The sequence below is a fragment of the Aquila chrysaetos genome, chromosome 24, assembly GCF_900496995.4.
Source record: "Aquila chrysaetos chrysaetos chromosome 24, bAquChr1.4, whole genome shotgun sequence".
In the NCBI taxonomy this organism is placed as follows: domain Eukaryota; kingdom Metazoa; phylum Chordata; class Aves; order Accipitriformes; family Accipitridae; genus Aquila; species Aquila chrysaetos.
Window position 1 is genome coordinate 19,775,627 of NC_044027.1, and position 27,940 is coordinate 19,803,566.

At 47.7% G+C, this 27,940-nt stretch overlaps 5 protein-coding genes across 15 annotated transcripts in view; 2 read left to right on the plus strand and 3 right to left on the minus strand.

Moving 5' to 3' along the window:
* GOLGA1 (golgin A1) overlaps nt 1–11,448 on the plus strand; it is a 23,884-nt gene extending 12,436 nt beyond the window's left edge. For 5 of the 8 annotated variants that reach the window (XM_041119813.1, XM_041119814.1, XM_041119815.1 and 2 more), the window contains 7 exons: nt 513–615; nt 1,496–1,653; nt 2,133–2,294; nt 2,825–2,884; nt 3,708–3,878; nt 4,850–4,936; nt 5,811–8,389. In XM_041119813.1, the coding sequence (XP_040975747.1) occupies nt 513–615; nt 1,496–1,653; nt 2,133–2,294; nt 2,825–2,884; nt 3,708–3,878; nt 4,850–4,936; nt 5,811–5,891 (822 nt within the window). In that variant the 3' untranslated portion in view covers nt 5,892–8,389. Of the gene's footprint in view, nt 1–512; nt 616–1,495; nt 1,654–2,132; nt 2,295–2,824; nt 2,885–3,707; nt 3,879–4,849; nt 4,937–5,810; nt 8,390–8,412; nt 8,639–10,959 lie in introns of those variants that run through there. The other 3 variants (XR_005931319.1, XR_005931317.1, XR_005931318.1) reach the window with 3 other exon arrangements.
* On the minus strand, nt 9,289–13,555 carry ARPC5L (actin related protein 2/3 complex subunit 5 like). The gene is made up of 4 exons (XM_029999595.2): nt 13,371–13,555; nt 12,969–13,041; nt 12,442–12,618; nt 9,289–9,857 (listed from the first exon to the last, which is right to left on the minus strand). The coding sequence occupies exons 1-4, from the start codon at nt 13,511–13,513 to the stop codon at nt 9,795–9,797; spliced, it is 456 nt and encodes a 151-aa protein (XP_029855455.1). The 5' UTR covers nt 13,514–13,555; the 3' UTR covers nt 9,289–9,794.
* A 155-nt stretch (nt 13,556–13,710) lies between these two features.
* Nucleotides 13,711–17,977, minus strand: PPP6C (protein phosphatase 6 catalytic subunit). Of its 2 annotated transcripts, XM_029999594.2 has the most exons (7): nt 17,746–17,880; nt 17,568–17,663; nt 17,365–17,430; nt 16,729–16,870; nt 15,660–15,739; nt 15,305–15,514; nt 13,711–14,556 (listed from the first exon to the last, which is right to left on the minus strand). In XM_029999594.2, the coding sequence occupies exons 1-7, from the start codon at nt 17,818–17,820 to the stop codon at nt 14,308–14,310; spliced, it is 918 nt and encodes a 305-aa protein (XP_029855454.1). In that variant the 5' UTR covers nt 17,821–17,880; the 3' UTR covers nt 13,711–14,307. The 2 variants fall into 2 exon arrangements, with proteins under 2 accessions (XP_029855454.1, XP_040975753.1); XM_041119819.1 differs by lacking the exon at nt 16,729–16,870 and having other exon boundaries at nt 17,746–17,977.
* On the plus strand, nt 17,920–20,613 carry RABEPK (Rab9 effector protein with kelch motifs). Of its 3 annotated transcripts, XM_029999592.2 has the most exons (7): nt 17,920–18,034; nt 18,113–18,261; nt 18,354–18,506; nt 18,733–18,894; nt 19,479–19,628; nt 19,813–19,962; nt 20,208–20,613. In XM_029999592.2, exons 1-7 carry the CDS (start codon nt 17,976–17,978, stop codon nt 20,507–20,509), a joined length of 1,125 nt encoding a protein of 374 aa, XP_029855452.1. In that variant the 5' UTR covers nt 17,920–17,975; the 3' UTR covers nt 20,510–20,613. The 3 variants fall into 3 exon arrangements, with proteins under 3 accessions (XP_029855452.1, XP_029855453.1, XP_040975752.1); XM_029999593.2 differs by lacking the exon at nt 19,479–19,628; XM_041119818.1 differs by lacking the exon at nt 18,113–18,261 and having other exon boundaries at nt 18,032–18,112.
* Nucleotides 20,614–21,910: 1,297 nt separating this feature from the next.
* Nucleotides 21,911–26,352, minus strand: HSPA5 (heat shock protein family A (Hsp70) member 5). Its single transcript, XM_029999587.2, has 9 exons — nt 26,142–26,352; nt 25,862–26,000; nt 25,414–25,645; nt 24,976–25,113; nt 24,597–24,709; nt 24,124–24,514; nt 23,571–23,808; nt 23,201–23,368; nt 21,911–22,795 (listed from the first exon to the last, which is right to left on the minus strand). The coding sequence occupies exons 1-9, from the start codon at nt 26,335–26,337 to the stop codon at nt 22,236–22,238; spliced, it is 2,175 nt and encodes a 724-aa protein (XP_029855447.2). The 5' UTR covers nt 26,338–26,352; the 3' UTR covers nt 21,911–22,235.
* Between the last annotated feature and the right edge of the window lie 1,588 nt (nt 26,353–27,940).

The window sequence follows — 27,940 nt, forward strand, 5'->3', positions numbered from 1 at the left end:
TAGATCTGTGCTGGCTTGGTCCACCTGTATGTGAAAGGGGTATAAGGCAATCTCTGGTTTTGCTCAGTGGCTGTTTTACAGCTGCCACCTGCTGGTTATGAGGCAGTCTGTAATTATGGCACAGAGTTTATCAGAAGTGAAGTGTCTTTTAGCTCTTACAGCACATTGACTTCAGTGCTTTTTAATGAGGTCAGCATTGTAGAGGTGATGTCTTCTGTGAGTCTCTGGACAGATCACAGACATCCACATTGTATTATCTGTAACACTAATGCTGCACAAACCACTTTTTCAAGGTGTTGTATTGCCTAGCACAGAACTCAGACAGCCCCTGCCAGTTGTAGATACCAGCCACTGCCTTTGTCACTGATACAGGAGTTCTTCTCCAGTCCTCCCCGCAAAAAAAAAAAAGAAAAAAAAGAAAAAATTCTGAACTTCTGAGGTATGTTGAAATCTTTCAATGCCCTCTTCTAGTTTTATATCTAATGATTTTTGTTTGTTTGCCTGCTTTGAAGGTTTCACATCTGGCTTCCTTAATAAAGGAAAAAGACCAGCTGATTGATGAAAAATGTGATATGCTTCTAAAACAGAAGGAAGAACTAAATCAACTCAGTCAAGGTTAGACCAAACGAATCTACTGTATCCCAGATAGCTTTATCTAAGTACAGTCTCTAGTTCTGGGCTTGCCTGTTAGATTGTAATAATCCTAGATTTCTCTTCCATGTTTAATCTGTTAGAATTTTCAAAATCTTGTATCCTTCAGCAACAATCGGACAATCTCTCTACTGCATCCTTAAGAACAAAACCACTTTTTAAAATCAAAGTCTTATGTTTCTACACCATAAAATAACAAATCTTGCTGTACTTTTTGTAAATTATTGTTGTGCGCAAAACCTGAAATAAATTATACAGATCAAAACCTGCTTTGTTGCACCACTTTAAAAACTGCACTTGCTTGAAAGATTATGTACATTTTAAAAAGCAGCTGCAAACTTGTATTCCACAGTCCTGCTAAAAAATGCAGTCATCTTCATTCACTTCCTAGCCCCACCATGTTTCTCTTGTGTGTTGCCGTTATTTACAAAGGGAACAACACTGTAGCCTCCTGTTGCATGTACCATTCCATTGGCTGGCCATGTGTCAGTAGCCATTTGTGCCAGCTTGCCATTCGTGCTCACAGCTCAGCCCCAAGTGTTCCTGTGCAGCCACAGCACAAGTCACACAGACTTTTGATGGTGTCTTTTAGAGCAGGTCTAATTGATAGTTATGTTGTTAAGTATTAAAATCACCCTGACTTTCAGACAGTTAGGCTGCTCCTTTGCAAAAACATGCATGTGCGCTCAGGTGGCTTAAATTCCATCGTCTTTTCTGTCTTTATGACAGAGCAAGGCAAAAAGTTCAGAATTTACTATCACTAACTAGCTTCATTTAAGAAAAATAATTAGAAACTCCCATTTGGTTCAGTAGACTGATACTAAGCAGGTCTTGCCTTTCTCAGATCATGAAGCTGTCTTGCTGCAAATGCATCAGTTGCAGTCTGACATAGAAGCAAGTACTAGCCGAGCAGTGGAGAAAGAAGAAATGGCAAGAAAGGAAATTGATGAACTGAAGTTGCAGATGCAGAAGTGCCTGTTGGCCAGAGAACACGAGAAAAATGTGAGTGCGGTTGCAAATCTGATCTGTTCAGACTTCTCCGGAAAATAAGTAGGTGTGCAAGGGACCCCCTGTTCTGTCATGCCTGGTGATACATGCTTGGAGCTGTTTACTCTGACAACTTGCTCGTGACCTGAAACACCAGCAGTGTAGACCACCATTATTTTTTGTTCACTGTCTTCCTAAAGAAAGCTGTTTCCAGTCAGATCTGTGACTGGTTTATGAAAGACAACCACTTATTTTATTTAACTCATAAAATGCCTTGGGAGAACCATTATGAAACCAATGAGACAGAGACCCAAAAGTAATAAGCAGGCCAGGGAGAGATGTAACCAACTAGGTAGCCACTAAGGCTTTCTGTTTAAAAAAGCAGCCACCCCCCCTGAAACAACAACCAAAAAGAAGTCTAGCTTTCTTCCTGGGGAGTGTTCATCTTTTGCAATTGTCATGTTATCTCTCCAATTCACTCTTCATTTTTATAGGTTTCAGAACTAGAGGAATCAAGGAGAGCCTTGAACAACAAGTGTTTCCATTCTCCAGAAAACCATGTGGTGGAACAGAATGGAGAGGTAGCGGCTGCAGACGTCATTCAACTTCAGAAGGATAACAGAGAGCTGGAACAGCAAATTGCTGAGAAAAACAAGGTGAACTGAAACAGCAGAAATGGCTGTTAGTCTTACCCCTTTTAATTAGGAAGCTGAATAATTGGTGCTGCCCATGCTGCAGCCTTAGGACAACAGGCTTACTGATATGGCAGATCCAGTTTGAATCCAGTATTCTGTGAGTAAATTTTTTTCCTCTGGATTGTTCAAGGATCTAGGAACAGTGGATAAAAACTGCGGCCAGAATCGTAGGAATCCTTATCTCTTTTGGAGGAAAGATGCACCAAATGATACCATTTACAGCTTTCCTGCAGAGCCCTTTTGTGTGAATTCAGGTCACTTCTACTGTGGCCTACTGTGCTGTCACACGAAAGGCCAAGTATACTGTCACAGGCCTGCTAATGTGTGCAGCTAGAAAGGCAAGACATGCGTGTTGCTTCTTCAGAGCTGTCAACATTGTTTAATGTTGTTTCATTCATTACACTTGTTTGTCATGGGTTTTTCCAGATACCTGTCAGTCAAAATGTGTCTTGACAATACTGTATTAACACTGTCCTTTGCTGTGCTTACAGATGATAAAGCAGCTACAGCAAAGAATGACAGAACTCAAGAAAACCCTCCAGAAAGAGTTGGTAAGGGTTATGTTTTTTCAGTCTCTTCAGCTGGCACTTACTGACAGTTACTTGCACTACTAATTGCAAAAGCTTCACTGCTAGCTAGAGCGTAATTTTTTTACTAGGGATGTCTGAAGTTCCCTTGTGTTTGCAGGCAGATCAGTGAACCCTTAAATTAAGGAAGTGGATTATTCTGGATCATTTATTGAATGGATGGTGTGACAGGTAGCCATCACCACTCAGCCCTTGCAACAGAGAATTTTAGCTACAGAAGACCTGTGTTTGGTAATCTTGGGCATTTAGTGCATTTCCGAGGTTTGATTGCTACTGAGCTGCCATTCAGCTAAGTTTTACCATAGGACTCATGTCTGCCCCAGGGAAAGCTCCCCTTTAATCCCTTTTACAATAGTTTTCCTCTCTAAGAAAAAATTCTTCTATTTAAAAAAAAAATCAAAGGAGGTTTTATATTCGTTATCTTTGTTCTGAGCTTGAAAATTGTTTTGGAGAAAGCCCACATTTGAAAGGCGCAGAGCAGGTTAGTGATAAAAGAAAATTATCAGGTGATAGTTTCTACCATGGAACCAGTTCCATGCTGGTTTGGGTAATGTACATGTAATGCTAACAGCAGCTAGCTTCTGTCTTAGAGTCTAGGGAGAGGTGAAGACACTTCTCTGCTGTGATCCCATGAAGGATGAGAAGCTTGTCCTATTGATGCCCAGGTTGTACCCACCTTGTGGATACAAGCCCTCTGTGTTAGATATCTCAGACCCGGATCCTCTCCCAGTGTCAAGCTGACAGAGTCTACAATGTACTTCCTCTTTCCTTTTTTTTTTTTTTTTAGAAAATAAGGCCTGACAGTGAGGTACCTGAAGTACGTGAAAAAGCAAATTCTGAAGTGCCTAATGCTTCTGTGACTGTCACAAACAACTCTGATTTAAATGACTCAAGGGAGATAAACTTTGAATACCTTAAACATGTTGTACTAAAATTCATGTCCTGCCGGGAATCTGAGGTAAAGATGTACACTTACCTTCTCTTTCTAAGTCTGTCTTTCTCTAGAAACTGCCACCTGTTACCTGCTAAGGACACTTCTATGCCAATTCCATACTTCTTACACTTAAAAAGTTGTTGACTGATCCAGCACAATGAAGCAAAATAGCTAACAGTGATATGTTTGAAAGTACAGATTATTATTATGAACTAAATGAAAGGGAAATGTGAATTTTTAAGAGGTAGTTATGTCTGGAAGTTAAAGATCTGAAGCTATAAGACATCCCTCTGCGCTACTCTAAAAAGTGTATGGAGTATGTAATTAAGAGTGGTTCTACATTTAAGACAGCAAAAAAAAACCAAGAAAAGACATAAACCACTTGCTGTTGATCTGTAAGAGGTAATTCCTTCTGCATTTGAAGCTCCTTCACGTTCTCCACGTTGTGTCAAAAAAGTTAAAGGTAAAAAAGTTATGGCAACAATATACTTCACTTAATTGCAAGTCAGTGGCTAAGATCAAGAAATAATTCTGCAACTCCATGGTATCCAGAGTGCTTGACTCCTTTACCAACTCCACATTGTGTGCCCCATTTAGAATATTAGTACTACAGAGTTAATATAAAGTGTATATTTAAAATGCCATGATTCTTTCCACTCTATGTGCTGGTTTGATCAACTTTTCAAAGCTTAAAAAAACTAGGATGCCACAAGAGCCAAGCTTCTTCTCTAACTAGGCTCCCCATTTGTCTTCTTTCCCGCAAATATGCAAACCAGCGTTAAAGAACAGAAAGCCAGGAAACACAAACAGAAGAAATAAGATATAGGCCATCCTAGTCTATTGGAGCTGGGGATAACGGCAGGCTGCTGGTCTGCTCTTCACGGTTGTGACTAAAAAGTCTGTGACCAAACCCACAGAAAAACTGTGCTGCACTGCAGTCCAGAAAGTAGAGCCCGAGAGCATCATAAGCAACAAAATACTGTGGTTTCTTTCAGGCATTCCATCTAATTAAAGCTGTATCTGTGTTACTGAATTTTTCACAAGAGGAAGAAAACATGCTTAAAGAAACTTTGGAGTACAAGGTAAGGGTTCTGTTCCACTTGTAGTCTTTAACGGGACTTCCAGCAGATGGAATGAAAACTCTTAGATGCTGGGAGATCATGAAAAGTATCTTCTCCAAATGTTAGCTACAATAATAAACGTAATTTATTATTAAAATGTTAGCTAATCACATACATACATGTTGGAATTTGTCCATTTCAGTGAGGGAAGTAGCAACTTGCCAGTGCTTCAGTGAATGAGTAACAGCATAGTTTTGCCCAGCGGACTCTGTCCGTGGAGGGAAGCTAGAAGCTCCTTGCCTGGATGCAGCCAAATATTAAAAGCAGGAAGCCGAATTCTGGGTTTGTCATTTTGACATTGGGCTTAGACACCTAGATCTGTTTCTCCTTTCCATTGCATAAAATGAGATCTCCTGCATGTCCCTGGCTATGTGGTTATTAGTGAGTGTTCATAAATGAGTGCTGCCTCAGTTCCTTCCGTGTCCTGCATTCATCTCTGTAGTCAGTAAGCTGGACATGTTCAGTCTATTTATGATTGCAGCTGAGGGAGATTTTCTTGCCATCTTGTTAAGGGAACAGTTTAATACTAGATTGACTAAAGGTACTGTGTTTAAATGACTGTAGATTTGTGATTTGTCATTATTTTAAAGGAATATATTAAGTGTAATCTTCAGTTGTCTTCACTTGTGGAAAGTGGCTGCTGTTTCTTCCAGATTGGATTGTGTGAAACTATCTTCACTTCTTCAGTCTGAAGTTTGCAGCATTCCATTTTATAAATAGTTATTTCCATCAAATGATGGGGAGATGCCTCTGTACCATATTCTTTCTTTTTCAAATCTTCAGCTTCTTAGAAGTGTGAACCTGGCATAATGTATATTGTGCTTTTTTGTCCTAGATGTCGTGGTTTGGGTCAAAGCCATCTCCCAAAGGCAGTATCCGGCCGTCTATCTCGAGCCCAAGGACACTGTGGCCTTAAGGGAACCTGAAAATGGACAGTCAGCATCTAGCCACTTTTTTCTGTGAAAAGAACGCTGAACACACTAATTCAGGTGTGTCTTAATCACTGTCATTGCAGTATTTTGTACAAGAACTTTTGACACTGTTTACAAAACTAATATTGTGCAAGGAGAAATTTTCACTACAAACTGAAACACCTCTTCTGGGTTGGATTCGGGGACCATTGTCTTGATGGTCTCTTAATGGAAGTCAGCTCCTTGTGCTCATCGGTCTTGTTTTCTTGGCACCAAAGGGTAACGTTAACCTCGCTAATACCGGTGCTGGCAGTTCAAGCTTCTAACGCGTGCATCTGTTATGATGGTGATCCCAGCTTCTGTTACAGAGTGCTAGAGTTGAGTAACTCTAGGCACAGTAAAGCTTCCTTGTCTTGCTGTGGAAAGCAAGCAATGAAAAAAAAATGTTGGCAGTACTGTATTGAGTTTTTGACGGTTTGAAAAGCCTTTCAAAGAACAGGAGCAGGAGCTTTAACCAAAAAAGAAATCTGCCTTGCCTATAACAATACTGACATAACTAATAGTTTGCATTTTTTCATATCACTGTGTAATTTAAGGTGCATATATCCTGGCCTGCAGTCCTGAAGGCTGCATGTTGATGATGATGATTATTTAATTTGAGAGCACAACTTTAGAGTTGTCTGATTTTACTTTTCTTAAAGAAAAATAATAATTAAAATGGTCTTAATTATAGTACCTAATACTCAGTCGCCTTTAAAACTAATCTATTAGCCTGTACCATAGGTTGTTAGCATTGGGAAGAAGGGATAGTAAACCATTTTAAATTTTTAAAGCTGAATTCCAGGTATTGTAAATGCACACTGAGAATACCTTTTATTTTTAAAAAAAAAAAATCTAGTGACAAAGGGTGAAGAATATTGGTACTAAACGCATTGATTTTTTTTTTTTTTTCTTCCAAGTCTGCTAGCAACAAATCTTTATCACCAGTATCCGCCTCTTTGGTTGTGGTTTTCTGTACTTCAAATACTGATGCTTAAAAACTGTTATGAACAGTGAGTGGGCTGTTAACTGTGTTCTAACTACGTTGTAAGAGAAATGCTGTTCATGAGGTTTTTGGTTTTGAGGGCAAAATTCAACTCTTAATGAATAAATCTGGTTCCAGCAGCTTGCTTTCCTTCCCCCCTTAAGAAAAGGGGACCAAGGTGGCACTTGCCTCACAGAGTAGTAATACAATTTTGCCTGTAGTTATAACACCACTGCAAAACCTAGATGAAAATGAGAAGCAGCAGCAAGTCTGACTTCTTAAAAACGGGACATATTTTCAAAAAACTACATATCTGTGGAATTGGATGAGCAGGCTGCAATTCTGGTAATTCTCTTACAAGGAGGTTTGTGTTACTAACAGTAATTTTATTAAATATATGCGAGAAAATTCCAGCTATCCTGTAGTGGAGATAGGGTCACTGTTCAGGTTTTTAACTTTGCTAACAGGGGTCTGAATGACCTTAGTGGTGGCAGTCGATGATGTAGTGTTAAGAGTTACAGCACGTGAGCTGCTCCCTGCTTCCATGCACACTTGTGCTGTGGTAAAGATGAAAGTATCCTTCCACGTGAGGTCATTTATCAGAGTGGTAAATGTGCTGCAATTCTTTACCCTGCCTGGTCTCCCCAGTTTTTGTTGATCAGTCATATCCCAGACCCAGGTATTCGCAGTAGCTATTACCTTGGCACAAGTGACACTCCTCAGTTTAGAGCTAGGTTGTATTTATTTGAAGTTAAGAAAACCAAAAGGATTTTTTAGTACGCTAAAGCTTGTCCAAACAGAGTCTTTAGTAACCTGATCCGTGGCACTTAACGGTAGCATACAGAAGTTTATGGGAAGAGTACAACTCTGCTCTAGTATGAAAATAGACAATCAAAAAGTGGGTTTATATCAATTACTCCTCTACTCTGAAACAAAGTGGGGGCAGGATAACCCTGTTGGTTCTGGGAAGCTTTTATTCTCTAAGGTCTTTTTCTGTAGAATGTCCCTTTGCCCTGACCTATTTCTGTGGGACCCAAGACCAGGGGACAGGACAGGATTCCCTCTACTCATGCTGATACCTGCTGAATGACTAATCGGTTTATGTTGATCCTGGCTTGAAAGGTTACTGCTGAACAGTAAGAAAAGCAGTACAGGCAGCCTGGAATAGAGAGTGACAAAATAAAATGTGAGATTATATATTCACTAACACAACTTCAATTTAAGATCCCAAAGCTCATACAGGATCAACTTAACCATAAACTAGTTCTCAAGTGTTGAATTTTCTTTAGGTATCAGAGCAAGAATGGTGTGTATACATATATATTAAAAAGCTAATGCACTTTCCCTTGTATAAAAACAGTGGTATACATAATCCTTTCTATGGCCATTGGATTTCTTTCCTTCTATGCTGTAAATATGGATTGTATTATGAAACACTATGAAATTTGTGGTGCAATACATTTTGGATCAAAACCCTAATCTTGATTTCTTTCTCTTTATAGTTCTGGTTATCTCTCTCCACTGGCATGCTGTAGCTATTTAAAATTGAGAGAATTTTAAAGCATGAAACAAACCCCACCTTCTGCCCAGGGTAAGAATGGGTGTGTCAGCCGTGTAATTAAGGCCTCCATTTCTCATAGGGAGTTACGCCAGGAATGAGGTGGAGTGCTTCTGCCTCCTAAAATCATCTCTCACCAGTGACAGCTGCTGCTGCACTTTTAGCAGCTGATTGATAAAAAAAAAAAAAAAAAAAAAAAAAAAAAAAAAAAAAAAAAAAAAAAACCAACCACCCAATGGTGCAGGGCCTCCTTGAGCAGCTGCTTCACTTGGAGTATGCTCATTTGTGCCAAAAGGAAGGCTCCTTCCTGGCAGATAACCCTGCCAGACTCGGGGCGCACACCGCCAACCAAGACCCAGAGGGATGCCGTACATCCTCACTGCTCTTGCCAAGGGTGCTGTAACTGACGGTGGAGAGAGCAATGGTTTTGAGTAGTTGTGCTCTGTCGGGACAAATCATCTGTGCATACTGACTTGAAGCAGCTCCTTTTGCTGTACTTAAGTCAGTCCTTCAGAAGGCGAGGACGCACTAATACATAAATAATAGGTTCTGCAGTATTTTCTTGACTTTCTAGGATCGACAAGAATATAAACATCAAATCATGGGTGATTATGCATTATACTCGCTGCATCTTAGAAGCCTTGATTGGAACAGCTGAGCTTGGTCTCACTCCAGCCAGCATAGGACAAATTCTGTAAATAGTTGGAGTTAAGAGCATTCATACAAAGGTGGACACTTAGCTTAGAATTGGCATACTGCTGGCCTGCTTTTCAGTAAGTGTCAGACTTACGATTTAGTGAAAAATAAGTTACTTCACTCATGTGATCCAAGAACTTTATTGATGCAGCAGGCACTTTACACTGAAACCAACCCCACAGTCCAACTAGTCCTTCAACTGTACGTACAAAACCGCCATTCTAATGAACACTTCTCCTGCCCGTAAGCTGTCAGGATCTTGCATCTGCCAAGGACATAGCTACCTCCTAAATAAGCAGTACACACAGGATCTTGTATCACCACACTTCGATAAAGCAGCATCTGAAAAATACCTGTTCGCTTACAGTAATAGGAGGCAGGAGTGTGCCGTCTCTCTGCCTTTTAAAGAAGGGATCAGGAGAATGTCTTGGCTCCTGTATTTGATAGTCGGAATATGCAGGAATACCTTTACTCTTCCCCCACCTTTAAGGTTAAAAGCATTCCAAGAGGAGGTTTCCATAGTATTTCAGTAGATTGCAATCTCTAATAAAGATGGACCAGCGTCATTTCAGCTAATTCCTTCTTCTGAGTCCAAAACTGAGCGTCGTCTTGGTTCAAGTTAATAGTCTTTTAAACAGTCTTTCTTGCTGTAAGAACTCTTACTATGGAACCTAGTCCACCTACTGCTAATGCCTGTGGGGATGGGAAAAGGAGAGAGGTTACACAGAGTCACTGCGTCATGCAAGCCAGCTACTGTGTCACACGTAAAAGGCATCTTAAAAGAACAAACAAGTGTTTAATAACGGAATAGTATGTGGCTCTTCTCCAAAAACTTACTTTTCACACATAGGCAGCTTGGGCTGTTCCACCCCTTTTTTGCTCTTGCATCTTTAAAACAGTTAATTGGAGAAAATCTGTTTGCTTTCTCTAGCACATGCAGACATTAAAGACATTTTAAGTCATTTCATTTAGGTACTGAACCGTATTGTGCAGTGTCAGGTTTCCATGACGAAACTGCATTCCCCCCACCAGGCTGCGAGCCCAGGCAGTGGTGCTTCTCTCCACACAACTGCTCCAGCACACAAAGCACTCGCATGGACGGGTTCGCCCACGCAGCCCAAGACCACAGCACAACGCTTTACGCTGGCTGCTACCACCAGAACAGGAAATACAGTTCTTGGGTTGTTCCACCTCTCTGTGTCTCTGCAGGTGCCTGCTGACGCCTTTACCTTCCTGCAGTGGCAAGTTCTACACTTGCACACTGACTCCTCTTTGCGCTGTGTGCTCTGAATGATTTAGGCCAACAGTTAAAAGGCTAATGGGGGAGCTCAGACCTGAACTCAGATCCTTGCTTGTTCTGATCCTAGGAAGTTTGTGGCTCACTTCTCTGTAAATATAGATGAGAGTGATCTTTGGCTCAAATTACTGCAGTATGTACATAGTAACATTCTATAAACGTACTCCGTGACATAAGAACCAAGGGACTGAGAAGGGTAGACAAAACCAAATACAGTAATTTAGTAACCTGTATACCACTAAATCTGAAGGGAAAAATTACATTCTCCAAAATCTAACTATCTTTTGGATCTAGAGGATACCAATGTCGCATGTCATTGATGACGCAGAATGTCTCACCTCCCATATCCCTGAGTGGGAAAGGAGGAAGAGCTCGTTTCAGTTTCATTTGCATCCCTCAACGTAAATAACGTATCCTTCTAAAGTCTACAAGATGATGGATGTGATTATGAAAAATATTAAAGCTGACTGCTCAAAACAAGGTGTGTTTACTTTGCAGACATAATTCAAATACAGCCCAGTGGGTATTACAATGTATGAAAGGAGAGCAGTGATCAACAGTACGAGACACGTCACTGTCCTTAGGAGACATGAATGCAAAGCGTCCACTCGGAGCTGCCTGCACGCGCTGCACGCATGTAAACGTTCCCGGTTGCCAGACCTGATATACAGGGGGATGACAGCCCTTTTCCAGAGGACAGACTGGTACTACTACTGAGCAGCTGACTCCTTTCTGAGCAAGCCACACGTCTTACTGGTAGTGCCAAAAAGCAGAACGCAACCAAGGTTTTAAACTCTGCCCAGCCTACTTCAGACCTGCCTTGTTCCTTTCAAAACAAAGAAGACGAAATGCTTTACATGTGCCTACATGCTCTGAGCACTGTCATCTTTCCAGTCAGGGTGGTGTTGTGTAACATTACACACTGGGAGCACCCACCCATGGTTAGTTGAAAACAGTCTCCAGTGGAAACAGCAACAGAAAGAAAAAGAAAAAAAAAAAAAAATCAAGCAGAAACATCTTCTTTGCTGTCCTGAGAAATTCCCTCCTGCTCCCCTGTCAAGGTTCTGCAAAGCTGGTGACAGCTGCTAATAGCTGGAGTCACTCTACAGAAGTTCTGTCTTTACGTATCACGGGAAAAAAACCCGTACTCTGTGAAAATGACAGCAGCACTAGCAGCAGGCTGCACTGCTACAGTGCCGGTGGTACAGGGAGCTGCAGCATTCCTAGGGATCATTTCTCCTAGGAGGAGCACTGACAGCCAGCGCCGCAGCTAAAACCCCTGCAGTGGGGGAAGACTCCCCCGGATTCCTGCCTGGGGGCAGTGGCACCCAGCAGCTGCTTCCCGTGCCTCACCCTCTCACAGAGGGAATGTTCAACAGTCAGCCGACGAACACATCCTGCCCTCCCTGTCTCACAACGGGCATTCCACAGAAACAGGAGAGGACCACTCCGGATCCCAGTGGGATCTTTTTGGAGATCTCGGAGGCCTCTCCTGTGCAAACCAAAGAGGTTTGCTAAATCCTGTTACGAAGCTGTGACATGTATGCTGCTAGCAGCGCTCAGCTGATGAAAACTGCCAGACCCGAGCCAGCCTGAGCACCCCCTCGGCCAAATACTCGGCTACAAAGGAACAATGCCAGCTACCCCCTTCAACCACCCACACCTCGGCTCCCAGATTTTCCTCCCAGGTGGGGACACTGCACTCCTTAGATGCAGAAGAAAGCGCAATGCTTCCTCCAGCAGACACTGCCCTGCCACAGGACTCACCTCTCCCCCTGGCTGAGGGAAAGGTTTGAAATATGAGTAAAGGCTTAATGAGTCTGAGCTCAAGGAGACCAAAGATAAAAGGAAACGCCAGTCACTGTGCTCCTCAGGCTGAGCCCCGCCGCCATCACCCGCTTCTCTTGCAGGGCCTCTCGCGAAAGCACCAACAGGGTCCCTGCGGAGCGTGGCTGAGCCAAGAGAGCACCAAACACGTACCTTTTCATGCCACTGAAGTAATATTGCACTGCTATTTTCTGTTGGCTTTTCGAATCCTTTATAAATGTACTTCATTAACAAGTCAACGCCATTTCTGTCCAAGGAATTCACCGCTTGTTCTATTTCACTGCTTTTAAAAGACGTGAGGACTTTAAGCATGGTTCCCTGGGCCTGCTCCTGCGAAGACAAGGAAAGGAGAATAACATGAGAACCAGCCAAGTTGGAAACGATCCCAAGACTTCCGGTGTTGTTCGACGAGGTGCGTTCGGAGGGCCGGCGGCTACACTAAAGGCCGGCTTATTTCTGCAAGCAAGCCGGTGAGCGTTCTTCACTTGGGGTCTCGGGAGCGAGGAGAAGGACGGGGCGGCCACGCGGGGATCGCCTAGGCAGAAACCGCGGCGCCTTGCCGTGTCGCTCGTTAGCAGCGAGCTGTCAGGTGCTGCGGACTGATCTCCGGGCGACGCCGCCGTCGCTGCGGAGCTGCCCGGCGACCCCGGGAGCCCTGCCCGCGCCCCAGCCCCGGTCACCTTCATCGCCTGGTTCTTGGTGTTGACGGGAGAGCTCCGCAGGGCGCTGTGGAAGGCTCGCAGCGCGTCCCCTGTGCAGGGCACGAGTCAAGGACTCAAACCGGCGGCTCCGCGCCACGACTCGAGCCTCGTTAACGCTGACGGATTTTGCGTTTCGTAACGCCGACCGAAACTTTTCCTTTTTCCGGGGCCGGTTACCGGCCCGCTGCGGAGGGTAGGGGAGCGAAGCGCTTCGCCGGCCGCTTCCCCCGCCCCGGCCGCCCGGGATCCGGCTGCGAGCGCTCGGACACGGGCGAGGGCCGCGGGGCCCGGGGCTCCGCTCGGGGGGGCGGCAGGGCCGAGGTCGCCGCCGCCGCCGCCCGGGCCCGCTCCCCGCCCTCCCGGCCCGCTCCCAAAGGATATTGCCTCAGCAGCGCCTCCACCTCGGGGCCGGCGTCGGTCTCGGCCGCCGCCGCCGCCTCGTCGGGCTCCTCCACGAAGCGGTTCTCGTCGTACTGGTCGATGTCGAGGCGGCGGAAGCGGGAGGAGAGCGTGCTCCGCGCCATGCCGCCGCCGCCGGGCCCCCACACCGACCCGCCCCGGGCCGGAACCGGAACCCCCGCCCCCCTTCCTCCGCCGGAACCGGAACCCGCCCCCCCCCCGCAGAGAGAGGCGGGCGGCGGGCAGCGGGCTCGTACGCGCGTTAATCAGCCTCGAGGGGGGGCTGATGTAAGGTACGGCTTTATTAAAAATACAAGGTCTCTGAAAAAAATCAGAACAGTTATTTTAATGTACAAACTCAATCGCTGCAGCAGGTCTGGGTACTTTTAACTGGAATCCTAAGAAAACAAAACAAGGGGGGGGGGGGGAACAGCCCTTCTGACCACTTTATTTTTATCCACTTAAAACAAGCCACGAGGAGGACGACGGGGTTCTACGTGTTCACAACACAAGGCAGTCACAGTCCCACCGTGCACACTAGAGGCAATAACTTTGCTGCTGAAATTTCTTAAAACTTACCAAACAAAAAGCTGAATACCACACTGGGACCGAGCTGCTTCCCGGGTATCGTGATTGTTAAAAGGAAAACGTTTCATCTAACCCCAGAAATACGCAAGAACTACATGCAGTAGTATAAATTTCAAGGACATATTACAAATACTCTGAAATTAATCTAGGGGAGGGAAAAGGGAAAAAAAAAACCAACACTTGCTACAGACACCATAATACACAATAAATTTAGATAATTTAAAAATAAAAAAAGGCAAGAGGCAGCATTTCAGCAGCAAAGTGCTCAATAAAAAGTATATTGTAAAGGGACAGTACAAGAGAAGAGGGAGACAGCAGGTGGGGAAAGGTCTCAGAGGAAATACGGTGTGGTTGTTCTAGGAGGAATTACACGTTCTGAATCTGGAACTGCGCGGAATAACTTTGGTTCTCGTGTATTTACATCTTTAAAGACCATGATTGACGCAATATTTCCACAGCGGTAGCAGTAATTTGGAGCAGACCATACCGTTACCAATTTCTCATCAAACATGAATTTATAGCCTTCATGAACTAGCTGGTGCGCTCTGCAGATGAGTTTTAAGTTGTTGATGTGAACAAACTGCAAAGGAAAAAAGGAAGGTCAGTTTTCTCTGAGCAGCTGCACGCCACGGCCCACACAATCCTCTCCCAGCTACGGCCCCGGCACGCGCACACCGTGAAATGGTTAAAAAGAAGCTTTTTCCACCCAGTGCACCAAAAAAAAAAAAAAAAATTGGGGTTTTAAGAGCTGAGCAGTGAGCAACACCTATGAAATACAGGTGACAGCTGCAATGCCCAAGCCTGTGCCATCCGCAAGGCTCGATCCTTCCTGAACATGCTGTGGCAAGGCCAGAGCAACAACGTGAGGCTCGAGCGTGGCATTCGTAACGCAGCTACTTCAGGAGCCTGGGAAGGCCAGTGTGTGTCAGCCCCCAGAGGTCTGCTCGCCATTTTCCAAAGTAACAAAAATTAAGAATTGTTAAGAAAAATGGTATTTTTTTTCTCCTAAATCCTTAGAAAAGTATTCTACAGAAACCCCAGTAATACTAGTTAGTCTCACTGTGTTACACTCTTTAAAAGCAAGATCAGTATTACCACAGCTGGCAGTTGTATTTATGCTTTTAAGTTCAAATGGCTCATTTTTCAGGTTGTCTTGAGCGAACCTTCTCCACCACCACGACTTACTCGCAGCGGTCTTACAAGGAAAGTTCATCGTCTTGCAGGGTCCTCGACCCATTTGTCGCTAGGGTAAATACCAAATTGAGCGTGACGCTTCAATTTATCTCATACCTGCAGTTACTTTATGTTGCACACAACGGCATCATTACCTCGTTTGTCACCTTTGCACCGAAGAGCCAGCCTGCTCCTCGCGGACTGATCGCCCACGTATCGACGTCTTCTGGATCAGACCAAACAAGGTCACAGAAGGCGCCCTTGTGAGGAATTTCTTGATTACGTTCGATGGTTCGAATTTGATCGAGTGTCTTGATGTCTGGAGAGAGGCCACCATGCACACAGAGAATCTGCTCATCTATTAACTGGAGAAAAAAAGGCACATGTGCGACATACTCACTATTTAATCCAGGCCAGAACGCTACCAGTGTGACCCTTAAAGGTCACTAATTCTCACAGTCACACTTAGAAAATCTACTTGTATTTTTGTAATGTGGTGTTTACACTTACAGCTGCTATTGTGAGCATGTCAAAGACTTTGGTGCAGTATCTCCAAGCATTAGCATTTCCGTATTTGGTTTGGCACTCATCTGTTAAACAGAGAATTTTTTTCTTCTTAATGGATCAGAAGGCATTCAGACAATAAAATCAAACACTTACAGCAAAACTCGAAAGTCAGACATATAACAAAAACCCTATCGGGAGCACTGCTAAGCAGTCCGCTGCTTGCCGCAGCTGGCCGGCTGGGAACTGACCCTTGCCTAGACCAGCTGAGTACTTAAATTAGCAAATTTTATACAGGAGAATTGAGGCAGAAAGCGTGAACCGAGCAGGGCTGGTGGAAGATACTCTTACCACAAACAGGAGTTACAGGGGCTTTGTTTAAAGCTACATGAACGCAGCAAGAAACCTGACGGGCAGGCATTTTTTGAGCGACCTCTGAACATTCGTACTTGATGTGTTATCCAAAAGAAGGTATGTTACAGACGCTATTCTTTGTGGCAGGTGTTAAACACTTTCCAGGATTTCCTCAGGTTTTATCAAAGCCTCACACAACAAGAAGCTTTCAAGCAATTTAATTCCCTCAGTTTTCCAAACAGTTGTTCTGCTGCTTATTTCTTGCCAGTGGCATTTTCCCAGAAGCTCACTGTTGACAATAAATGAGTTCCACAGCAAACTCTACGTGTGAAGCTGATTTTCAGTTATACTGAACCTTAAGAGGAATTACAGCAACATCATGACTTCGTGTAGAACTTTTCATTACAAGATACCAAAGCACATTCTGTATAAATACATGCTCTGTCTCTAAAATTGAACATGGCACCAAAAAAAAAAACAACCAAACACCCAGATGCTGGAGGAGAAGAGCAGCGAGATCTGGACTAACACACATTTCTACTTCACGAACACGATGATCACATTACAAATGATAACACTCAAATTTTACTGAGCCCACTCCCCGTCCAGTCCCAGGAAAGCCCCAGGTAGTGCTGCATTCAGAACAGGTTTCCCAAGGGAAAGCTGTACTCATTTATTACGCGTTAGCCCCCCTTCAGAAACCATTTGGGTAAAGACTTACCATAAAATCCATACACTTGTGTTATCTGCCTGCTTTCATGATTGCCTCGTAACAGTGTGATACGATCAGGCCACTTAGCTTTTAGTGCAAGAAGGTAAGTGAAAGTCTCAAGACTATAATAACCTCTATCTACAAAGTCACCCTGCAAGTCAAAAAAATATTTGTAAATGGAAAAACAGTCAAATGGAAAAACGCAAAGTGATATATCCACTCTAAATTTCTCGCAGTGCATAAAGAAACCTAACAAACGCTGAAGGGACGCCGGGATCTGCTCGGATCTAGGAGAACGCGTTCTTTGGTCGCTCGGAGCTGCAGCTTTGGGCCGCGCTCACCCAGAGCTGCCCCGACACGCGACCTGATGGGCCCTCAGGACGCTCCGGCTAACGGGGTGCTGCTGCCGCGCCGGCACAGCTCTGCTTGACCGGCACCGCGCTCCGCTCTTCCTGCCTCACTTCGCACCACGTAACTCGTACTTTACTCAACAAAAGAAAACCCGTACGTGGCAGGCGAACGGCAAAAGCAAACACGGCGCCGGCGGGCAAGGTCTGAGACTCGACCGGTGTATCGGGATTTAAGCTTTAAACTCATTTTTTGAGCCCCGGCCGAGCGAGCGGGGCGAGCCCCGCCTGCGCGTACCATGAAGATGTAGTTGGTGTCGGGGACCTGACCGCCCGTCCTGAACAGCTCGCACAGGTCGTAGAACTGCGGAGAGAAGCAGGAGCGTGAGAGCTGCGGGCACCGGCACCGACACCGGCACCGGGCCCCGCAGCGCCCGGCGGGCAGGACCGGGCTGGGCACGACCGGGCCGGGCCGGGGGTGCGGGGCCGCCCGCCCGTTACCTGCCCGTGGATGTCCCCGCAGACGGTGACGGGCGTGGAGACGGGCTGGACGTTGGACTCTTCCAGCAGCAGGTCGCACACATAGTCGCAGAGGCGCTGCGGGAGAAGAGCGGGTCGGCACCGGCCTCAGCACCGGCCCCGGGCCCGGCCCGCCCCGGCCCCCCCGCCCCGGCCGCACCTTGAGGTCGTTCTCGGGCAGGTACTTGCAGAGCCGAGCGATCTCCACGTACTTGTCCAGGTCCAGCGGCGCCATCTTGGGAGGCGACTCGGGGCCGGAAGCGGAGCCCGCCACTTCCGGGGGGTGGTGAGGGACGCCGGCGGAAGCCCGGGGCACTTCCGGCGGGCGCTGGGCCGGAAGGCGGCAGCCGCTTCCGCCCGGGCTGCTGCCCTCCGGTGCGGCGGCCCGCCATGGGGCCGCGGGCGCTGCCGCTGCTGGAGCCGGGCCGCCGCCCGCAGCCGGCCAAGTGGTGAGCGGGGCGGGATGGAGCGGACGGACGGGCCCGCCGGCCCGGCGCCGCTTGAGCGCTGCCCCTCGCTTCCCGCAGGTACCGGCTGTCGCCGCGCGGTGACCGGCCCCTCGGACGCGTGGGCCACGGCTGCCTCTTCCTGCCGGGCGGCGGGACCGGCCGCGTCCTCCTCCTGGGCGGCGCCGACCCCGCCGGCGCCTTCGCGGACGCCCACTTCGTGGAGCTGGGTGAGGGCCGGGACGGGGGGTCGCGGGAAGGGGCGGGGGGGGGAGAACTGGGTCCCGGGGCCGCCGCCGACCGCGCTCTCCGCCGCCCGCAGGCGCGCACCGCTGGGTCGCGGCCGGCTGGAGCGGGCTGCGGCCCCGCTACGAACACGCCACGTTCCTGCCCGCCACCGACCCCCCGCGGCTCTGGGTCTTCGGCGGCGCCCACCCGGCGGGGAACCGGAGCTGCGTCCAGGCGCTGGACCTCGGTGAGTGCCCGAGGACCCGCGGCAGCGGGACCCCGAACCGCCGGCGCCCGGGGCTCCCCTCGCGGTTCGGTTCGCCCGGAGCCGGGTCCCAGGCGGGGAGGTGCAGGCCGGGCCGGCCACAGAGCCCCAGCCAGGCGCCTTCGGGGTGGCTGTCAGTTGGGAGGGGGAGCAGAGCGCGTTTTCTGTTACCACCTTGATTACTTTGTTAATCAAACGTCTCAATTAGAAACAGGAACCTGGGAGAGTCCTGAAGTGAGCGGAGTGCATCCGCTGCCTAGGACATTTCACTCCTCCTCAGCAGCGGTAGGAGACTGTCTGTACGTGTTTGGAGGAGGAGATAAAGGAGCAGAACCCGTTAAAGACCAGCGGCTTCACGTGTTTGACACAGGTACCTCTGGACAGGTAAAGGGCCCTTATGCCAAACGGTGGAATCCAGCCGCTGTTGAAGCGGAGGTCTGCGTTCCGGATGCAGAGACGTGGAAGCGTTGGGCCCCCACTTTGGCTTTGAGTTTAAATGGATGAGCGGGTGTTCCTCGCTGTTGATGTGCACTTACCTTTATGTAGTCGCTGGGAATTTGGGCCAAAACAGCAGTGTAAAGCTCTGGGATGAGGAACGCAGTGGGAGATGGGAGTGGCTTGTCACCTTTGCCCAACAGCAGATACCTTTCTGTGGTGGCATCGTCCTGTGCTGCTCATGTACTGTCAGAGTTGTCCCATTCATTCTGAGGGCTCTGTGTGCACCAGAAAGGGTTTGCCTTCTGGTTTGAATTCATCTTTCCTGCTGCCGAGCCACTCAAACAGCGCACAGAGCTCCATCGGAGGGCTTGCCCACGCTGTATGATATGGCATTAACCCTTCTCTGACCCTGCTGGAGGCACTTCCTTAGGAAGCCTCCGCAGGGCTCTGGGGTCACCGGCTTGTAGAGCTTCCAGAGTTCCCTTCCTAATGGAGCACGTGTACTCCCATTTTTAGCCACCTTGACCTGGTCCCAGCCAGATACCCACGGTGATCCCCCCTCTCCTCGGCATGGACACGCTGTGGTTGCAGTTGGGACCAAACTCTTCATCCATGGAGGTTTAGCTGGTGATATTTTTTACAATGATCTGTTCTGCATTGATATAAGTAAGTATGGATATAGGCACCACAGAGCAACAGCTGTTGTGTGGTGGGTTTTGAATTTGGGGAACCTTATTTCTAAAAGATCAGTTCTTAAGTGCTTAAAATATCACCCTATTTGTTTAAAACAACAAAACTGATGGATTTTTTTATAATGCATAACCATAGACATGTTCTTTTTCTCCAACAGATGACATGAGATGGGTTAAGATACCAGCCACAGGTGATGTCCCGGGAGGACGGGCATCCCACTCATCAGCTGTGTTTAAAGACCACTTGTACATTTTTGGTGGAATAGGTCCAGATGGGACACTAGATACTACATACAAGTATCACACAGGTAAGGAGACTTCTCTCAGCTGCGTAAGGGTAAGTGCCAGTCAGTTGGAAAATGTATTACCCCCTCAGTTCCCAAGCTTCACGCCCCTGGTAGTCAGTATCATTGCACTGGAGTTAACACCAGTGCAAGACTAAATACTCTATAATGTTGAAAACTAATCTAATTAATGATATCACTCTCCCAGCATGCTTTTTAAGCCTCTGAAGCTACATTTAAAGATGTGAATGTGTATCTTTGCACTGCAGAGAAGCAGCAGTGGACACTCCTACAGTTTGACTCCCCTCTGCCCCCTGGGAGGCTGGACCACACCATGTGTGTCATTCCCTGGCGGGCTGGCAAGAGCAGAGACGCAGGAGCTGTCACCAGGGTCAACAAAGCTGGGAAAGAGTCAACTGCGTCAGTGGGTGACAAAGCTGGCCCCCTCCAGAAGAGCGAAGAGGAAGAGGGGTGTGCTGAAGACACAGTCATGCATCTGCTGTTAATATTTGGTGGGATGGACACACAGGGGGAAATATACAGGGACTGTGTTGTCAGTCTGATTGAATAGCAGAGCTGCAGTCCTGCACAGCACCAGCCTTTTCTACACAGTTTTTGTAGTACTGTCAGATTAAGTTAATTCTTCTTTCCAATAAAGAAATTCTTACCCTCAAAGGGATGGCACTGTGCTAACACAGCCCTGAGGTACAGGTGCATTCTCTGTACGCAGTCCTGCTGACAGTAGGACAGCAGTCCTTGCTGCCACTGCAGAAAGGCTTCAGCTGCTGTCACTTGACCATAGGTTGCTGGAACACGAGAGCCTGGCATGGTTTCTGCTGGGTCTGGACAGCTTTGCACCAGAAGAAACTTGCATACTCTTGTCTACAGAAACACTTCTACCTGCAAAGCCACAGCACTACCTGGAAACAAAGTTTCTAGGGGGATGATTTGAGTTTTAGCTTTGACTGTTTTCAACATGAATAAATGAAAACCAGGAAGTTGTCCCCCACACCAGGGAAAATGTGAAGTGCCCAGTGGTTTTAAGGAGGTATTAAGAGCAGGCACCACTAAAGCTCTTTCTGTACTTGGTTCAATTTCTTATCTAATCCCATGGCTAGGGTAAAGATCACAGTTTAAAAAAAGAGAAGCTTAACTAAACTCAGCCTTTTTAATCTAAGAGCATTTATTATATGCAGACTAGTTTTCAGTCTTCAGAAAACTGGTCCATTGTCTCACACAAGACCCTAAAAAAGCTCCTAAAAACAGGAGGAAATCAGTTGTACTTAAGCTAGTCTTTCCTCCCTTACATGGTTTGCGTATCACTGATGCAGGCACATACCTCCAACTACAGCTCTGACTGAGAACCTACCACCTCTCCAGGCTCTAGTGAAGCTGCACAACCACAGAGACCCCTCCCTGTAGCAGTTACTTAGGTTGAGTACCCCCCTTCCTTATTAGGATCTATTGCATCATAAGCTTTACACTACAGTTCAAAATACACCAGCACACTTCAGTATCGGGGTGTAGCACTTGTCAGGGTCCCCATTCAACCACAGGCAAGAGCTGCCAAACTGCTGGAGGCATTTGCAGCACCTGTTCCCCAGCCTGAAGAGGAGAGGGGTACAGCCATCTGTCAGCACCGAACAGGCTGAGGTCAAGTTCCCTGAGGAGACCTCCTGCTGGCCCCGAGCCAGACACATCAGCATTGTTACAGCTTTCAAGCCTCTCCTCTTTTCCTTTCCAGCATTCTCCACACCAAGTACCCTTGGGGCTCTCTTCCACAGGAGAAGCTGTAGGGCAGCCAGACTGCAGGAAGCGTAGGGCTGTTACAGTTCACACCATCCTGTGAAAGGCTTACCTTGAAGGGGTACCATACCCATGGGCAATCTGAATCCAACTGTTTAGGCATAATCCACATCTGGTTAAAGCTGGCTGCTGTAACTAGGTAAGGGAAAACAAAACTAGAACAAAGTCCAGTGTAAATAGCAAATTTATTGTGGTCACTTCAGGTAGAAAAGTTCTACACCAAATTCACATGACCAAGTTGTTAAATAGGATGCTTCCACTGCCAATACTTCTAAACCCATTTCGCATTTACACTCCCCCCCACTACCCTTCCCTCCCCAGACATCGAGCAACTGCTAACGAAAAGCAGTATACAGCCACTTTGGGCTAGCGTTTCCAGCTCCACTCACGAGTGAAGATTCAAAGTTACATTCCAAATTAAGAGTTCAATATTTTAAACAAGTGTTCCTGAGTCCAATATATACACACACAACATTTGGCAATGCCAGTATCTACAACTCATCCTTCTCTGCTGCTTCCTCTTCACCAGGGGGAGGGCCTGCACTTCCATAGAGCTTGCTAACAATTGGCTGCACAACTTCCTCCAGCTCCTTCTTTTTCGCTTTGAAGTCTTCAATGTCTGCATCTTGATGGCTTTCGAGCCACTCAATCTTTTCCTCAACTGCTTTCTCTATTGTTTCTTTGTCTTCAGATGACAGCTTACCACCCAGCTTCTCTTTATCCCCAATCTGATTCTTCAGAGAATAGGCATAGCTTTCCAGCTCATTCCGGGCATCAATGCGTTCCTTAAGCTTCTTGTCTTCCTCCGCAAACTTCTCAGCATCATTAACCATCCTCTCAATCTCTTCTGGTGTCAGCCGGTTCTGGTCATTTGTAATCGTGATCTTGTTTTTGTTCCCAGTGCCCTTGTCTTCAGCTGTGACACGGAGGATTCCGTTCACATCTATTTCAAATGTGACTTCAATCTGGGGGACACCACGAGGGGCAGGAGGGATTCCAGTGAGATCAAATGTTCCCAGAAGATGGTTATCCTTGGTGAGGGGACGCTCACCTAGAAGACACAATAAGAACACGGTTTCTTTCTTTCCTAGCTGTGGCTTGTACTTTGCGAAACCATGAGCTGCACACTTTCTAAAGGGAAGGTTTTATTTCCAACCAGGCATCTGCCTAGCCACTTCCAACAGTTACCACCTCTTACTCTGAAGAGCTCTTCAGAATACAACCATGGAAAAAGACACATTTGAAAAAAAGCCTAGTAACACCTTTTGAAGCAGGTCAAAGAAGCCTGATCAAAGCAGCTTCAGAAAGCAACCACTGTTACCAAGGTCTCCCCTATAAGGACATGTCCATAACCATCTAGAAATATCTACAGCCTTTGTGATAAGACAGTAGCAAGTACTGAAGTCCTATAGACAGATTCCAGCTGTAAACATGGTCCACCACAGGTGACACTTACCTTCATAGACCTTGATTGTCACAGTTGGCTGATTGTCAGAAGCTGTGGAGAAGATCTGAGACTTCTTTGTGGGAACAACAGTATTTCTTGGGATCAGTTTAGTCATTACACCTCCAACAGTCTCAATGCCAAGTGTCAGAGGACAGACATCAAGCAGTACCAAGTCACCTGTTAACAGATCAAGGGTAAGACTGACATAACTTCAACCTGAAAGAAACACAGCATCTCATCACTGCAAACAGGATGCTGAGGTCTCGGTGGCAGAGAACTTCTTAAGGACTGGAAAAGAAGTTCTACTACATTTGTTAGTAACTAATACCCACTACTCAGAGTCAATGCTCTCTTTAAGTGACAGTGAAGGTGTCATTACCTGTATCTTGGTCCCCAGAGAGAACACCAGCCTGGACAGCCGCACCATAGGCTACAGCCTCATCTGGATTAATGCCACGAGATGGCTCTTTCCCATTGAAGAACTCTTTAACTAGTTGCTGTATTTTGGGGATGCGAGTAGAGCCACCAACAAGAACAATCTCATCAATGTCAGACTTCTTTAGGTCAGAATCTTCCAGAACTTTCTGAACAGGTTTCATAGTGGAACGGAACAGGTCCTAGGAAGGCAAAAAAATCCCAGGGCTGTAAGACTGTATTCCCACATGACTAGCCTCTGAATTATGCAGCCTTGGGGTACAAAGGACAACTGCTGTAGAGAAGGAGGAGGAGGATCAACTGGCCTTGATGAGACCTCAGCTGTCATTAACACACACACAGCCCCAGCTACCCCAGCAAGGAGCAGCTGCCTGCTTTTTACCGCAAGCAGGAAGTTATTTATACCCCAAAGTGCAGCGTCACAGCATGAAATACTGCACATTCACAAGTCTCCAATCCAGAGCTGAGGCAATGTAACTTTACCTTTCTAAACTTACCATGTTCAGCTCCTCAAACTTGGCTCGAGTAAGTGTCTCTGAGAAATCCTCTCCTTCAAAGAAGGATTCTATTTCAATTCTAGCCTGGTGCTGAGATGACAAGGCTCGCTTTGCTTTCTCCACTTCCCGTCTTAACTTCTGCACAGCTCTGTTATCCTTCCTGACATCTTTTCCAGTTTTCTTCTTGTAGAGTTTGATAAAGTGTTCCATAACACGTTGGTCAAAGTCTTCTCCACCCAGGTGAGTGTCACCATTAGTAGCCACAACTTCGAAGACTCCATTGTCAATTGTGAGGAGGGAGACATCAAAAGTTCCACCACCCAAGTCAAACACAAGGATGTTCTTCTCACCCTCTCTCTTGTCCAATCCATAAGCAATGGCAGCAGCCGTTCTGTATAGGAAACAGCCCATTCAGAACACTGGGACCACCAGCCCCCAGCTCCCCAGCAGTCAGGATAGGTTAGGCTACTTACGGCTCATTGATGATTCGCATCACATTCAACCCAGCAATAGTACCAGCATCTTTCGTAGCCTGACGCTGAGCATCATTGAAGTAGGCTGGCACAGTAACAACAGCATGGGTAACCTGAATAAGGAGACAGAGATACAATTTTGTTATAGAAATGAAAGAAAAGCACATAGCATCTAAATAGCCATAGCAGCACTGGTAACAAGTACCCCATTGTTCTTTAAAGAGAAGTAAAAACCCACCATCAGCTGAGCCCATTCAACTGGGCTGGCCTAAGGGGCCAGCAGCACTGAACAGAGGTTAGCCCACAGATTCAGCCCACCCACCTTCAGTTTTATAAAGCTGCTGCTTTAGATTCTTCTTAGCAGCATTCATGAACTTACTTTCTTCCCCAAGTAAGCCTCAGCAGTTTCCTTCATCTTTGTCAGGACCATAGCAGAAATTTCTTCAGGAGCAAATGTTTTTGTCTGTCCACCTCCAACATCAACTTGAATATGGGGCTTGGCTTTCTTTTCAACAACCTGAAAAGAACAATACATGCTGTCCTATTCAACAATTCATAGAATTATTCCCACTGGTCCAAGTGTTTCTCTCTCTCTGAAGATTAAACAAAGCCTCTATATAACAAGACGTAATTTGAATGCTAGCTAACACAAGGAACTGTTGTCTATACGCCACAACCACATCGCTGCACCCTAACCCTCTCAGGAGGGCTAGGGCACTGCAAGGTTGCTCGAAAGGGCACCCTGATTCAGCAGCTTCTTCTGACCAGACTCATAGGTCCCCCTCCCACCATCCACCCCTCCACATTCAGGACTCACCTTGAACGGCAGGTACTTGATGTCCTGCTGCACAGAAGGGTCGTTCCAGGTGCGGCCGATGAGCCGCTTGGCATCAAACACGGTGTTCTCAGGGTTGGATGTAAGCTGGTTCTTGGCAGCATCCCCGATCAAGCGTTCCCCCTCGGGCGTGAACGCCACGTAGGACGGCGTGATGCGGTTCCCCTGGTCATTGGCGATGATTTCCACGCGGCCATTCTTGAAAACGCCCACGCTGGGGGCGGGGGGAAGCGGAACAGTCAGGCGTTGCTGGGGCCTGCACCCCCCGCTTCCGCTCCTCCCTTCCCGCCTCCCCGGGCCCCACAGCCCGCTTCCCCCCACACCCCCCGCGGCCCAGGACTCCCCGTGGGCCCGCAGGCCCAGCCGCCCCCACGCCGGGGGTCTAGCCGCTTCATCCTCCCCCCCACCCCAGGGGCCGTTCCCCACTCACCAGGAGTAGGTGGTACCGAGATCGATGCCCACCACCGTGCCCACGTCCTCCTTCTTCTCCTCTTCCTCCGCCCGCGCCGCGCCCAGCAGCAGCAGCGCCCACAGGAGGTGCCTCATGCCGACCGCTCGCCCGCGCCACCCTGCCGAGAAGCCGCCGGTCACAAAATGGAGGCGCCACGTGCGCGGCGGCTGCCAGCATCGCCGCTCGCCCCATCCCCCCGGCCCAGTTCTTCCTCCTCCCCGCCCCAGGCCCGGTCCCGGTCCCGCACCGCCGGCCTTACCGTCACCTACGGACCCGCCGCGCCCCCAACCGCCGCTGAATGCCCAGGCCGCGCCGCCCGCCCTTATATACCTTCCGTTACTCCTTCGTGGAGGCTCGCCATTGGCTGCGGCGCCCTCGCTGGAGCTTTCCCATTGGTCGGCTGCTTCTAAGCTGGCCTTCCTTGATTGGCGAGAATCGGGCGGTCCCTCTGACATGCCTGGCGCGCCCCCTTCCCGCCACCCCATTGGATCACCCCGCCGGCGTCGCGGACCTATCAACAGAGAAGCGTGAGCCAAGCGGAGGGAGCCCATTGGCTGAGGGCGGCCGTCATGGCGGGGCCGGGGGCAGGGGACGAAGTTGGGGGGGGGGAACGACACGTTCTGGAAGTTTCCATGGTTACCGACCCCGGGCGGGCCGGAGCCCGCCGTGGCGGCGGTCGGCCCTGGCGGCCCGCGCACCTGCGACGCCTCCCGCCCCGCAGCGGCCCTAGCAGGGCTGCCGGCACCCCGCGAGGGAGGTACGGTGAGGCAGGGGCCCCGCGGCCTGGCCCCGGCCCCGGCCCCGGCCCCAGCTGGGTGGACACGTCCCCCGCGGGACCCCCCTGAGCGCACGGACAGACACCCGTTAGCCCCCGTCCCTGAGCAGTTGTGGAAGCACTGGGGACAAGGTGATAACATGGGCGCCCAGCCCTGAGGAGACGTGGGTTTCTCCACATGCGCCTCGGGGTGCGGACACCAGCCGGGGCCTGTCCCTGGGCAGGCACGCCGTGCTTCGCACGGGCCCTGACCGGAGGGCAGCAGGCCTCTGAAGGAAGGCACTTGCCACCTTCTGAACCCTGATGTCTCAACAGTGAGTCACCATGTCCTCGCTCAGATGTAATTCGGGACGCAGTGTTACATCAGCCCCTTGGCTTCTTGGGACGGGAGGCTCCTTAGGAAGGTGAAGGCACTGTCCTTAGGAGCATAGATCCACCCAGATGGCCCCTGCGTTACGTAGGTAACAGGCCTGGCTGCATCTCCACCATCCGTTGCCTTACACGTCTGTGGATCATGCACGCCTATGTTACCTACCTGCTTATATTTAAAACCACATTTTAAAGTGAAAATTACAACTACAAAACCCCAAATCAAAAATGAAAGTTTTGAGTGATTGAAGAGTGACGTAAAATGAGAAATTAAAAGTTGTTCATTCACCTTTGGATGATACCAGATCTAAAACCTAACAAAAATAATTTCAGGTAATTGTAGTATAAAAAAAGCGGTTACAAAGAGAGAGACGCTGCTGTGCTCAGGCAGCATTCTGCGAGTGTAAATGGCTTTTAAATAAAAGTTGCCTCTTGTGCCAGCGGGGCCTGGCCCAGCTGCCTGGATTTCTTATGATAACGAAATGAGATGTTGTCAAAAGACTTTGTTGTTTCTCAACACACATCTGGAAATGCCATTTTGATCTTGATACTGTTCCTTCTGTTTTGAAGTATATCTTGCATCCTTTATATCTCTTAGTAGGTCTCATTTTTTAATTGAATTATATCTGCATTGCATTCACATTGATTTGATTTTCTCCTTTTAAAAATCCTGAGGTATCTGATGCAAATTATTGAGCTTAGTCCTTGGAAGAGAATTATCTCCTGGTGTAGCTGTGTGTCCTGAGAACTGTAAATAACATAAGCATTTTATTTCTTCTTAGGAAACCTCGTGCAGATGAGGGGGGGGGGGGGGGGGGGTGCACAGCTTCATAATTCTAGGCCCAGGGCTCATTTTCCTCAGTTGTCTAGGGAGAGTGATGTGGTAAATACAGCCGGTATTCTGTGCTACAGTT

What these genes read in the sequence shown, in the direction of transcription:
- ARPC5L (XM_029999595.2), bottom strand. Translation starts at nt 13,513, where the DNA reads ATGGCGCGGAGCACGCTCTCCTCCCGCTTCCGCCGCCTCGACATCGAC. An exon ending in GTGGAGGCGCTGCTGAGGCA is followed by an intron (nt 13,042 to 13,370) that starts ATATCCTTTGGG and finishes CGTGCCCTGCAC; the next exon opens with AGGGGACGCGCTGCGAGCCT. An exon ending in CCAAGAACCAGGCGATGAAG is followed by an intron (nt 12,619 to 12,968) that starts GTGACCGGGGCT and finishes TTGTCTTCGCAG; the next exon opens with GAGCAGGCCCAGGGAACCAT.
- RABEPK (XM_029999592.2), top strand. Translation starts at nt 17,976, where the DNA reads ATGGGGCCGCGGGCGCTGCCGCTGCTGGAGCCGGGCCGCCGCCCGCAG. An exon ending in CGCCCGCAGCCGGCCAAGTG is followed by an intron (nt 18,035 to 18,112) that starts GTGAGCGGGGCG and finishes CGCTTCCCGCAG; the next exon opens with GTACCGGCTGTCGCCGCGCG. An exon ending in TACATACAAGTATCACACAG is followed by an intron (nt 19,963 to 20,207) that starts GTAAGGAGACTT and finishes TTTGCACTGCAG; the next exon opens with AGAAGCAGCAGTGGACACTC.
- PPP6C (XM_041119819.1), bottom strand. Translation starts at nt 17,977, where the DNA reads ATGGCGGGCCGCCGCACCGGAGGGCAGCAGCCCGGGCGGAAGCGGCTG. An exon ending in TGCCCGAGAACGACCTCAAG is followed by an intron (nt 17,664 to 17,745) that starts GTGCGGCCGGGG and finishes CTTCTCCCGCAG; the next exon opens with CGCCTCTGCGACTATGTGTG. An exon ending in GTGCAAAGGTGACAAACGAG is followed by an intron (nt 14,557 to 15,304) that starts GTAATGATGCCG and finishes TTTCCTTTGCAG; the next exon opens with TTTGTTCACATCAACAACTT.
- HSPA5 (XM_029999587.2), bottom strand. Translation starts at nt 26,337, where the DNA reads ATGTCAGAGGGACCGCCCGATTCTCGCCAATCAAGGAAGGCCAGCTTA. An exon ending in CGGCGGGTCCGTAGGTGACG is followed by an intron (nt 26,001 to 26,141) that starts GTAAGGCCGGCG and finishes GCTTCTCGGCAG; the next exon opens with GGTGGCGCGGGCGAGCGGTC. An exon ending in TCAAGTACCTGCCGTTCAAG is followed by an intron (nt 25,114 to 25,413) that starts GTGAGTCCTGAA and finishes TGTTCTTTTCAG; the next exon opens with GTTGTTGAAAAGAAAGCCAA.